General features: G+C 43.2%; 3 protein-coding genes across 11 annotated transcripts in view; all 3 read right to left on the bottom strand.

Annotated features, from left to right (window-relative positions):
- Positions 1 to 11,877, bottom strand: part of LOC118121592 (receptor expression-enhancing protein 6) — a 719,670-nt gene that overhangs the window by 332,723 nt on the left and 375,070 nt on the right. The window lies entirely within an intron of this gene.
- On the bottom strand, positions 192 to 4,201 carry rtca (RNA 3'-terminal phosphate cyclase). The gene is made up of 11 exons (XM_035177293.1): positions 3,976 to 4,201; positions 3,753 to 3,853; positions 3,416 to 3,559; positions 2,765 to 2,888; positions 2,619 to 2,677; positions 2,398 to 2,539; positions 1,558 to 1,679; positions 1,418 to 1,476; positions 850 to 944; positions 666 to 770; positions 192 to 429 (listed from the first exon to the last, which is right to left on the bottom strand). The coding sequence occupies exons 1-11, from the start codon at positions 4,051 to 4,053 to the stop codon at positions 334 to 336; spliced, it is 1,125 nt and encodes a 374-aa protein (XP_035033184.1). The 5' UTR covers positions 4,054 to 4,201; the 3' UTR covers positions 192 to 333.
- Positions 5,478 to 11,877, bottom strand: part of palm1a (paralemmin 1a) — a 9,448-nt gene continuing 3,048 nt past the window's right edge. For 2 of the 4 annotated variants that reach the window (XM_035177295.2, XM_035177296.2), the window contains exons 4-9: positions 11,657 to 11,784; positions 11,480 to 11,531; positions 11,289 to 11,310; positions 9,988 to 10,044; positions 7,551 to 7,682; positions 5,478 to 6,409 (exon numbers count right to left, since the gene is read on the bottom strand). In XM_035177295.2, the coding sequence (XP_035033186.1) occupies positions 5,829 to 6,409; positions 7,551 to 7,682; positions 9,988 to 10,044; positions 11,289 to 11,310; positions 11,480 to 11,531; positions 11,657 to 11,784 (972 nt within the window). In that variant the 3' untranslated portion in view covers positions 5,478 to 5,828. The remainder of the gene's footprint in view (positions 6,410 to 7,550; positions 7,683 to 9,987; positions 10,045 to 11,288; positions 11,311 to 11,479; positions 11,532 to 11,656; positions 11,785 to 11,877) is intronic. The other 2 variants (XM_035177297.2, XM_035177298.2) reach the window with 2 other exon arrangements.

The following is an 11,877-nucleotide window of genomic DNA, read 5'->3' as shown; positions in this document are numbered from 1 at the left end:
CGCCCCCTGCAGGCCACACAGCTCATCATGGTGTCCCCTGAGTTTCACGTCTTTAAAGTCTTGTTTCCATTTGAACATGTGAACATGTTAAAGTGTTTCTGATGTGTTCGTATGGACATGTGAACTCATCAGAATCTGTGTTTTATCCAATTCGATTTTTTCATGGAACTCAGTAAAAACAGAAACAAAAGTGAATGTTGAAAATACTTTTATTTGTTTTTTACAGTATTTAATGAAACACCCGAGAAGCTGAGCGGATCGGCCATGACAGAGCTGCCGAGTCCAGACAACACAGGCTGCTGTGTTCCGGCTGTTTGTCGGCGGTGTTCCAGGCTACAGGTTGCGGTTCTGGACTCCTGATCCTTGACACTCAATGACGTAGGTTACGCTGGTCAGCTCATCTTCACACTTTGTTATCGTGAACTTTGCCTGAAACATAAAAACATGTGTGAATCCAGATGAAGAGACAGAAACAGCTGGAGGCAGTGATGAGCTCATCACTCAGTGAATCCTGTCGTTTAGTATCTCACTTCAGTCTCAAGGGACAAAAAACAATAATATATATGTAACAAAAATCAATCACATTTTAATTTACTCGTTACTGACGATTATTTAACATTTTACTAGAAAGTTCTGCTGAGTGCGTGTGATTGAGCGAGTCTGACCGAAGTGAGCTGCTCTGCGATGTGTATGGCCGTCTGCGTGTGCAGCGTCACTGCACCCGTTCTAATCCGAGACGTTCCCTTCGCCAATGCCATGAAGATGATGAGCTGAGGAGGAAGAGGAGGTCATGTGATTCAAAGTGAGGTCACAGTGAGGTCACAGTGAGGTCACAGGCGTGTGTCTCACCTGGTCCTGCAGGAACTCGTCCACGCAGCCATTATGTCGGATGTTTCTCAACAACATCTCAGCTGCTTCAAAACCAATTTCATCAGCATATACACCTGACACACACACACACGGAACATAGCAAATACTGTTAGCCACCGGAAATGCGAACATGCTATCTCACAGGACGTTATACCCACAATAGTCTTCACTGCAGCTCAGACAGCTAACCTACAGAAGATAACGACCCGACACCCCCCCCCCCAGCACAAAACGCCCTCGGAGGGGCAGCAGCCTGTCACTAACAGCGCTGCTGCATCAAGAGCAAACAGTCACTAAAGCCACTGATTCGGGTTGTTGAACGTGTCGTTACGCTAATGTTTGTGGTAGCTAATTCAGTTGAGATCATTGGTTACCTTGGCAATGCACAAGCATGGAGCTTCTAAAAAGGAACAGTGAGAGGAGGGGTGTGTTTGTTTTCAAACTGTTGTTCCTCAGAACCACTATCACCGCCTTTAATGAACAAAACTCTTTAATGACATCATGTAAATGAGGGCTGTGCCCCCTGCTGGTTCAGGTTTATGCTCACCTTTCTTCCCCAGAGCGGAACCTGCGAACATACAACCTGTCGACGACTCAGCAAAGATTCTGAAACGACAGGAACCAATCAGAGAGCAGCACATATATGTCACTGCTGCAGTGTGATGTCGGCAGGTGGTCCAAGCTTACATGATGCCGTTGCCGTTACCGGTGGCCTTTTCTTTCTCCTGCAGCGGCTGAATATTGACGTACAGCTCTTTGATCTCCTTCCTGATGGTTCGAACCGCCGCCGCCGCCATGTCTTTAGCCAACTGAGGAGAAAGTAAACACACGTTGAGTTAACACATCAGTTTTTGAACATTGTCTCTGATTTCTTTGGATCTTGATCTAAAGTTTAGTGATTGTACAGATTGAATTTAAAGATGTTTGCTTAATGACTAGTTCTCTTCTTTCATTTGACATTTCTTTATCACAGATTCACATCAGCATGACTCCTTCACAATAAGAATAAACTACTTTAGTTCCACATCATGTTAAAACATTCAGAAAATAAAACTGTTCACAAACCAGTGAAGAAACACAAGAGGGTAAATCTGAATAATCATTGAATTGTTGGTTTCATAGACAAACACTTGTTCTTTTTACTGTGTAAAGTTGTTGATCCTTTCACCTGCTGTCAATTTAAAAAATAATTTTAAAGTCTTGATTGTATTATATTTTTTAAGGCAAATATGAAAGACATTTTTTCCCCTCTGTTCTCAGGAGGATGGAGATAACGAGCCAAGCTAATGTGTGCTAACTACGCTAATGCATGATACGTTGCTGTGAGCTGTAATTCCACCGCCAGTCAGCAGAGGGCAGAGACTGACCAAGACCTGATTAGATTGAAAGATTTTACAACAGGAAGCAGCATGAACGTGAAGAGCGCTCACTCTGACAGAAAATTGTCTTGTTTAGGAGGTCACGTCTCTGTCCTCCATCACTTCCTGTCTGTGACCCTGTGCAATAAAAGCAGTGCTGTAACTTTACCCTGTAGGGCAGGACTCCAGCAACAAAGGCTCGGCCGTGGATCTTGGTGATGTTTCCTCTCTCCATCATGGTGACGGGCTGCAGCTCTTTGATTGGATTTACCTTCACCATCACCTCACCCCCCCCTTTAGGATAGTACCCTCTGAAACACACACACAGTTAATACACACACAGACACACTCAGTCTCTACCATCTCCACTTAACAGACGTGACCTCTGACCTCAGTCTGACGTCACAGTCAAAGTTGACACCGAACTTTTCAATGATGGGTTTAAACACCTGAAGAAGAAACACAGAAAATCAACTGAGTGTGTTTGTATTAACTTTGAGTGTGTATAAAAATTTTGTGAGTTTGTGTGTATTAACTTTGAGTGTGTAGTCAATCTGAGGAGCCATCTCAGCGTTTGTTCCTCCTTTCAGAATCAGCTGTGAGGAGGCGTCAGCGTACAGAGCACAAGGCAACGCAACCTGCAACAGCAGACCCACACTCCTGACACACACACACACACACACACACACACATTAGTGATTCTATAAATCGATACTTTGGTCCTGTTTCAATCTGTGGTTCGTGATGTCAGCTGACGGTGGATGATGATTATAACCAGATGACGTAGATAAACAATATAACTGACAATGTCTCCATCATCACATCTGTCATCACTTTATCTCTTAGACTTTTTCTTTTCTACAAAAATTTTAAACATTGATACACCTCTTCATTTATGTTAAACTGTTTTTTCTCATCAATGATGGAAACAACTAGGACGTGATCTTCCAGAGGCTGCGGGGGCGGAGTAACAGAACACAGACGTCAAGTCGGACACTTTTACGAATGGTCGCGTCAGAGACGAGAACAAAGAACGATCTTGCAGCTTTTGATTTTGAATTGAAATCCTCCTGTTTTGCTTGAAGAACAATGAACAACGAAGTTAACTGAGAACTTTGGTTCATCTGAAAAGGAAAACTAAAGGGTGAGGTGAATTCATTTATTCCACCTGCAGAGGGCGCTCTCACCCCGCTGTCTGCGTGTCGGCCGTGTGGTTTCCAGACCGGATCTGACCAGGAGTCAGACTCACGTCAGTGGAGCTGATGGTGGCTCCCTGCAGAACACCACAACACAGATCTGAGACCAGCTGCAGGCCGCTGAGGTGCTGTGGCCTGAAAACACACACACACACACACACACACACACACACACACACACACACACACACACACACACACACACACACACACAATATGAATGAACATTTAACAACTAACCGGAGTTAATTTAAATGACAGTGTGTATTGTTGTTTGTTGATGTGTAGTCTAACATTAGCCTGTTAGCTTGTTAGCCTGTGAGCTAACCTGAGCCCCGGTGAGCTCCTGCCGGCTCGGATGTTGCTGATCTTGATGGCCGAGCCGGTGATGCAGCTGAGCGCCGCAGACACACGGAGGATCTGTCCGCCCTGCGGAGGAGACACACCGGGAGAGAGAGCACACATCAGCCGACACTCACCACAGGCTGCTCTGTTAGCCTGCTGCTAGCCTGTTAGCATGATCATTTCTCCGCTAACAAAGAGCGACTCACTCCCTCCATCAAGCTGCCGTCGATCTGCTGCTCCGACCCCGGCTCCATGTTCAGCGGCTCCGTGTTCAGCGGCTCCATGTTCAGCGGCAAACACTCAGTGATTCCCCGCGAGACGATGACGATGCAGCTTCTTACTCTTACTCTTATTCTTTCTTTTATCTCTTCTTCTTCTGCTGCTTCTTCTGCTGCACTGCTGCTGCGGCTGCTGCTGCTTCTTCTTCTACTTCTGCTTCTTCTTCTTCTTCTGGTGCAAACCAGCTTATAGGTGCATTACCGCCACCCTCTGGACTGGAGTGTGGAGCAGCAAACTAAACAGAACTAAACAAAAATGGAATTATCTTCTGAAATCCTGTTTCTCTTAAATAGTTGATGAGAAGATGATCTATATTCTTTGATGTCTTTCCTAACACACTTCTTGTGGGGGTGAAGTGTTTGAGTCCACAAAGCACTTGGAGTTTCAGGTGTAAACAGTGTTGCAGCAGAATCCAATACATTTGAAGAAAATAGTGACCGATTCTTCAGACGTAATAAAACAACAGAAAAAACATAACCTGCCTCCATATCTGCTCCTGTGAGGTCATCAAGTGTCCACAAGCCCTGACATCCACTAGAGACGAGATCATTGACACCACGTTTTAAGCGTTAGTGTGTGATTTATGTATGATTAAGACTTCTTGATACACAACATGTCTCCTCACATCTTCTACCATCACTGACAGGAAGTCCTCAGTTCATCTGCTCCTTCATCTCCATCAGACATTATGTATAAATACTTTAAACATGATGTTACAAAGTGTTTCTTCTCATCAATGTAGTAAATCCTGTTGATGTGTTCAGTTCCATCAGCATTGTAATGCTTTTTTCATTTGTGGATGTGATGTTGCATGAGCAGACGTGTATGTGGAAGATTGACCAGATTGTTCATCTAAAAGGCAACTTTAGGTTTACGATTATTGCTCAGTGACTTTTACTTCATGGCCTCTTGAAGCCTTAACTTTATGGTGTCTCTTTGCAAATGGTTGGGATCTGACATCTGGGGTCTCACTCCAGGGGTTTTCCACAGAGACATGAAGGCAGGATGTCTCCAACCTGATAAGACATCAGGAGGGTAATAACTACCTGTACACACCCAAGGGGAGGGGCTGTGGGTTATAAGAACACAACTCTCATCTCTGTTCTTTGCTCATTTGCACATGTCATTCAGGTGATGTGTACTGTGAGTCCATCTGCAGATGCTGGATTAAATTTACAGAAAGACAAGTGTTTGACTTTGTGCTTGATTCACAGAAATTGCCACCACAGCATCTTTTGTACTTGACCCTCACATGTGACTCTGAACTTTATTCACTGTTCATAAAGTTTCTCTGTAGTTTGACTCTTGTTGAGTAAAGAACAGAGGAAGTTGCTCCTTGTTAACATCTATGAGACAAACTGGGAATATGAGACGAATAAAGTGTGATTGATTAATTGAGGGGACAGACTGAAATAAAAAAATAAAGGCATTTGAGTCTCAAGGAATTTTTATTTTATAAAACCAGAAGCAGCAGCAAAGTTGATACAGATGAATGAGACACTTATGCTACCCCTGACAGAAATGCTAACCCTGAAGCTAACGCTAACCCTGGCGCTAATGCTAACCCCGAAGCTAATGCTAATATGATATGTCAGGTGTCTCAACATGACAAGTACAAAAGTAAAAAGCTTCAGAAGATACAAAAAAATGGGCCTGGTTTTATTTAACAGGAAGCAGGAAGTGATGTCATATTGTTAAAGGCGTGGTTTAGGTTAGTGGGTGGAGTTAACGTTTTACTTGTATTAATATATTAGATTGTAAAGCAGTGCCCCCTTCAGGATCACATGATGCTGCAGCACTTGCACGCCTGCTTCTCCTTCTGTAAGTCCACCACTCTTCCCTCGGCCTCCCCCGCCGACTCCCTGTTACTTGCTGGCGTCGCCGCTGGAGGTCTGGTGGTTGTCAGTGGGGTGGAGGCGGCGGAGGCAGGGGGATGCTGTGTTGTCTTGGCTCTGCTGTCGCCGTCATCCATCCCTCCTCCTCCCGGTGACGTTTTGCCATCGGCGTCGTCGATGAGCACGAGCTCGGCCGTCACCGTCCCCTGCAGCCCCAGCACCTTCTTGGTCTCAGACTCGTCCTCCACGCTCTGGTATCCCATGAACACCATGGTGACCGGGTTCTCTGCGCTGGCATCTGCCACACTTGGCTCGGAGAGAGGTTTTGCCTCCAGCCCTGTGATCTCCACCGAGATGTGTGGCAGCTCTGGCTCCGCCTCCTCCTGGTACTCCACTGTTGGTATCGAGGTCACCGTGGAAACAGTCTGTGACATCATCAAAGCTTCGTCTGCTTTGAGGATGAGCTCATCAACCTCTGAGGAGCTAAGCAGGTGGACGCCGTCCTCACCGTTCACCTCATGGACGACTAAGAGACAGACACAGGATCAGGAAATCTGCTCATTACAGGTCACAGCTGATCTCCAGCTGAACGACCAATAGAAACTGACGATTCTCCTGCTGCACCAGGATCCACCTGTAGTGATGTCACAATGTACTGTCATACACTGTGACATCACTGCATCCAGGTAAGAAGTTCACCTGAGTACACAACAAGGAAAGAGGCTCTTCAAAGAATCATCAGACCTTCAGCTGGAGACTCGTCACTGTCAGGTAATTAGTAGATGATTGACAGGTGATTGACAGGTGATTGACAGGTGCGTGCGCATGAAGCTGAGTCAATTTCACTTTCAGAGAAGTCGACATCTTTCGGTATAAATTCTTAATATTTTCAGAGGAAAGTTCAATGTTTAAACCACAGACAGTAAATAAAGATGGACAACATGACGACTGCATCGCCCCCTGGTGTCTGGCTGCAGTATAGGTCATAAACCTCTCCTCCTCCATGTGAGCAGATGGGACCTTGACCAACGAAAAAATATCAAAGTAGACGTTAAATAAAAGTTTGTCAAAAATGTTTTCTGTCATTTCAGGTCGTTCTTATCTCTCTGATGTTTGTTCAAGTGTTTCTGGTCAGTTTGGTTTGAATCAGTTATTGATGATATAAAAACAAGACGTCATGATTGACAGCTGAGACTGACTCATGATTGGTCAAAAGTGTGATTGATTGATTCTTATTCATGAAAAAGATCCATAGGATAACATGTTTAGGTTAAATAAACTTATTTCCAACATGGTCCCATTATGTCAAGACAACGAATCTAAAACCAAAATAATCTTAAAATCATAAAAGGTACGATTCAATCCGAGAAGAAAATAATTGAATCCACATCAACAAGGAAAAGCCAAAATAAAAAAGTGATGCATATTACTTCAGAACTTAAAATCTTCTCGACCTGGGCGGGGCCTCGATGCCATGCCTCTGCCATCACTGCTGAACAGACTGTTAATGACGTCATCACCACAAGGTGGCAGCGTTTGTATCGGAGATATTTTAGCTTCTGGAGGAAGTGGAGACGTGTCCTTTATTTATAGTCTGTTGTTTATATCTGGAAACTTCTACTAAAGCTCTGCTCCTCTTTCTTTGTTTGTTTGTTTACTGACGTCACCTTTCTGCTCGTCCTCATAAACTTTGACCCCTTGCTGCGAGAGGTCAACAGGAAGTGTGGTGTTAGTGGACAGGACCCGGCTTTCCCCCGTCTGTCTGTCTCGCTCGACCTTAATCTCCACTGAGTACATCGCTGAAAGGGTAGAGACAGACAGACAGATGAAGACAGACAGGTAGAGACAGACAGGTAGAGACAGGCAGATGAAGATAGACAGATGAAGACAGACAGGTAGAGACAGACAGATGAAGACAGACAGGTAGAGACAGACAGATGAAGATAGACCGATGAAGACAGACAGGTAGAGACAGGCAGATGAAGATAGACCGATGAAGACAGACAGATGAAGATAGACAGATGAAGACAGACAGGTAGAGACAGACAGATGAAGACAGACAGGTAGAGACAGACAGGTAGAGACAGACAGATGAAGATAGACAGATGAAGACAGACAGGTAGAGACAGACAGATGAAGACAGACAGGTAGAGACAGACAGGTAGAGACAGGCAGATGAAGATAGACAGATGAAGACAGACAGGTAGAGACAGACAGATGAAGATAGACAGATGAAGACAGACAGGTAGAGACAGACAAATGAAGATAGACAGATGAAGACAGACAGGTAGAGACAGACAGGTAGAGACAGACAAATGAAGATAGACAGATGAAGACAGACAGGTAGAGACAGACAGGTAGAGACAGACAGATGAAGACAGACAGGTAGAGACAGACAGATGAAGATAGACAGATGAAGACAAACAGATGAAGACAGACAGGTAGAGATAGACAGATGGAGACAGACAGATGAAGATAGACAGATGAAGACAGACAGGTAGAGACAGACAGATGAAGACAGACAGATGAAGACAGACAGGTAGAGACAGACAGATGAAGACAGACAGATGGAGATAGACAGATGAAGATAGACAGATGAAGACAGACAGGTAGAGACAGACAGATGAAGACAGACAGATGAAGACAGACAGGTAGAGACAGACAGATGAAGATAGACAGATGAAGATAGACAGATGGAGATAGACAGATGAAGACAGACAGATGAAGACAGACAGGTAGAGACAGACAGATGAAGACAGACAGATGAAGACAGACAGGTAGAGACAGACAGATGAAGACAGACAGATGAAGACAGACAGGTAGAGACAGACAGATGAAGACAGACAGATGAAGACAAACAGATGAAGACAGACAGGCAGATGAAGACAGACAGATGAAGACAGACAGGTAGAGACAGACAGATGAAGACAGACAGGTAGAGACAGACAGGTAGAGACAGGCAGATGAAGATAGACAGATGAAGACAGACAGGTAGAGACAGACAGATGAAGATAGACAGATGAAGACAGACAGGTAGAGACAGACAGGTAGAGACAGACAGATGAAGATAGACAGATGAAGATAGACAGATGAAGATAGACAGATGAAGATAGACAGATGAAGACAGACAGGCAGATGAAGACAGACAGGTAGAGACAGACAGATGAAGACAGACAGATGAAGACAGACAGGTTGAGACAGACAGATGAAGACAGACAGGTATAGACAGACAGATGAAGACAGACAGGTAGAGACAGACAGATGAAGACAGACAGGTAGAGACAGACAGATGAAGACAGACAGGTAGAGACAGACAGATGAAGACAGACAGGTAGAGACAGACAGATGAAGACAGACAGATGAAGACAGACAGGTAGAGACAGACGGATGAAGACAGACAGGTAGAGACAGACAGGTAGAGACAGGCAGATGAAGACAGACAGATGAAGACAGACAGGTAGAGACAGACAGATGAAGATAGACAGATGAAGACAGACAGGTAGAGACAGACAGATGAAGATAGACAGATGAAGACAAACAGATGAAGACAGACAGGCAGATGAAGACAGACAGGTAGAGACAGACAGATGAAGACAGACAGATGAAGACAGACAGGTAGAGACAGACAGATGAAGACAGACAGATGAAGACAGACAGATGAAGACAGACAGGTTGAGACAGACAGATGAAGACAGACAGGTAGAGACAGACAGATGAAGACAGACAGGTAGAGACAGACAGATGAAGACAGACAGGTAGAGACAGACAGATGAAGACAGACAGATGAAGACAGACAGGTAGAGACAGACAGATGAAGACAGACAGGTAGAGACAGACAGATGAAGACAGACAGATAGAGACAGACAGATGAAGACAGACAGATGAAGACAGACAGGTTGAGACAGACAGATGAAGACAGACAGGTATAGACAGACAGATGAAGACAGACAGGTAGAGACAGACAGATGAAGACAGACAGGTAGAGACAGACAGATGAAGACAGACAGGTAGAGACAGACAGATGAAGACAGACAGATGAAGACAGACAGGTAGAGACAGACAGATGAAGACAGACAGGTAGAGACAGATCTGAGTGTTTATCACCTCTCTTCATCTCCTCCGTCGTTTCTCTTGATTTGTTCATTCGAGGACTTTTGTGAGCTTTGCAAAGGATCATGGGAAGAAGGAGGAGGAGTCACAGTGAGTCAATCACAACAGACTGTAATCTGATTACTGTATTCATGCTAATATAGATAATTACTGTAATCTGATTACACTGCATTGTGACTACAGAACCCTCAAATGTAATAAATAGTGTAAGATGACTTTTACATTCTGATTACTGCTAACTGAAGAAGATGAAGATGATGAAGATGATGACGATGAAGATAATGAATATGATGATGATGATGATGATGATGAATGATGAAGAGAGCGATGAAGATGATGATGAAGAATGATGAAGATGATGATGATGAAGATAATGGTGATGATGAAGATAATGATGATGATGATGGTGATGATGATGATGATGAAGATGATGATGATTATGAAGATAATGATGATGATGATGGTGATGATGATGATGATGAAGATAATGGTGATGATGAAGATAATGATGATGATGATGGTGATGATGACGATGACGATGATGATGATGATGGTGATGATGAAGATAATGATGATGATGATGGTGATGATGATGATGATGAAGATGATGATGATTATGAAGATGATGATGATGATGAATGATGAAGATAATGATGATGAAGATGATGATGAAGAAAATGAAGATGAATGATGAAGATGATGATGATGATGAAGAAAATGATGATGATGATGATGGTGATGAAGATGATGAAGAAAATGAAGATGATGATGAAGATAATGATGATGATGATGATGATGATGATGATGAATGATGAAGATGATGGTGAAGATGATGAAGATGAAGAAAATTAAGAAAATTAAGATGGTGATGATGAGGATGGTGATGATGAAGATAAAGATAAAGATGATGATGATGATGATGAAGATGATGATGATGATTATGAAGATAATGATGATGATGAAGAAAATGAAGATGATGATGATGAATGATGAAGATAATGATGATGAAGATGATGATGAAGAAAATGAAGATGAATGATGAAGATGATGAAGAAAATGATGATGATGATGATGGTGATGAAGATGATGAAGAAAATGAAGATGATGATGAAGATAATGATGATGATGATGATGATGGTGATGAAGATGATGAAGAAAATTAAGATGATGATAATGATGATGATGATGATGATGAATGATGAAGATGATGGTGAAGATGATGAAGATGATGATGATGAAGACAATTAAGAAAATTAAGATGGTGATGATGATGATGATGATGATAAGATTTTTACCTTCATTGGATCCTGTTGACATCTGAAGGAAACATGTTACATGTCACAAAATGAAACCTAAAACTACATCTATAAAAAATTAAACAGCGCCTCCTACAGGTTAAACTGTTACAACACAATATGAACAAAAGCAATACTATAATCTGATCACATATCTGATTAAATCTGCAGAGCCCAGAGGAGAGACTCACCGTGGTTTGTGTTTCAGTCTGACACAGAAGACCGAGCAGCTCCAGTTCCAACCTACAACACACACAAGTTAATTCATCATTATATAATGAATCAGATTAGACCTGTTGATAGTCTCTTCCAGGCTCCTGGTTTTACTTTAGATCAGATTAGATCAGATTATTTGGATCAGATTAGACCTGTTGATGGTCTCCTCCAGGTTCCTGGTCGTGGCCTCGTCCTGCTCCAGTTGTTTCTTGACGTTATCCTGGTCTGGTCCAGCAGAGGGCGCTCCGTCTAGAAGCCATCGCTCCCTCAGAGCCTTTGACTGAACACAGTAAACTCGTCAAACATTTATCTGTATAAATACTATATAAACTAGGGCTGCACGATATTAAGAAAACATGCGATATGCGATAAC

Source organism: Hippoglossus stenolepis, chromosome 14 (assembly GCF_022539355.2).
Source record: "Hippoglossus stenolepis isolate QCI-W04-F060 chromosome 14, HSTE1.2, whole genome shotgun sequence".
In the NCBI taxonomy this organism is placed as follows: Eukaryota; Metazoa; Chordata; class Actinopteri; order Pleuronectiformes; family Pleuronectidae; genus Hippoglossus; species Hippoglossus stenolepis.
This window is presented reverse-complemented; position numbering and strand designations above follow the sequence as displayed.

What these genes read in the sequence shown, in the direction of transcription:
- rtca (XM_035177293.1), bottom strand. Translation starts at nt 4,053, where the DNA reads ATGGAGCCGCTGAACACGGAGCCGCTGAACATGGAGCCGGGGTCGGAG. An exon ending in ACGGCAGCTTGATGGAGGGA is followed by an intron (nt 3,854 to 3,975) that starts GTGAGTCGCTCT and finishes TCTCCTCCGCAG; the next exon opens with GGCGGACAGATCCTCCGTGT. An exon ending in AGGAGCTCACCGGGGCTCAG is followed by an intron (nt 3,560 to 3,752) that starts GTTAGCTCACAG and finishes GTGTGTTTTCAG; the next exon opens with GCCACAGCACCTCAGCGGCC.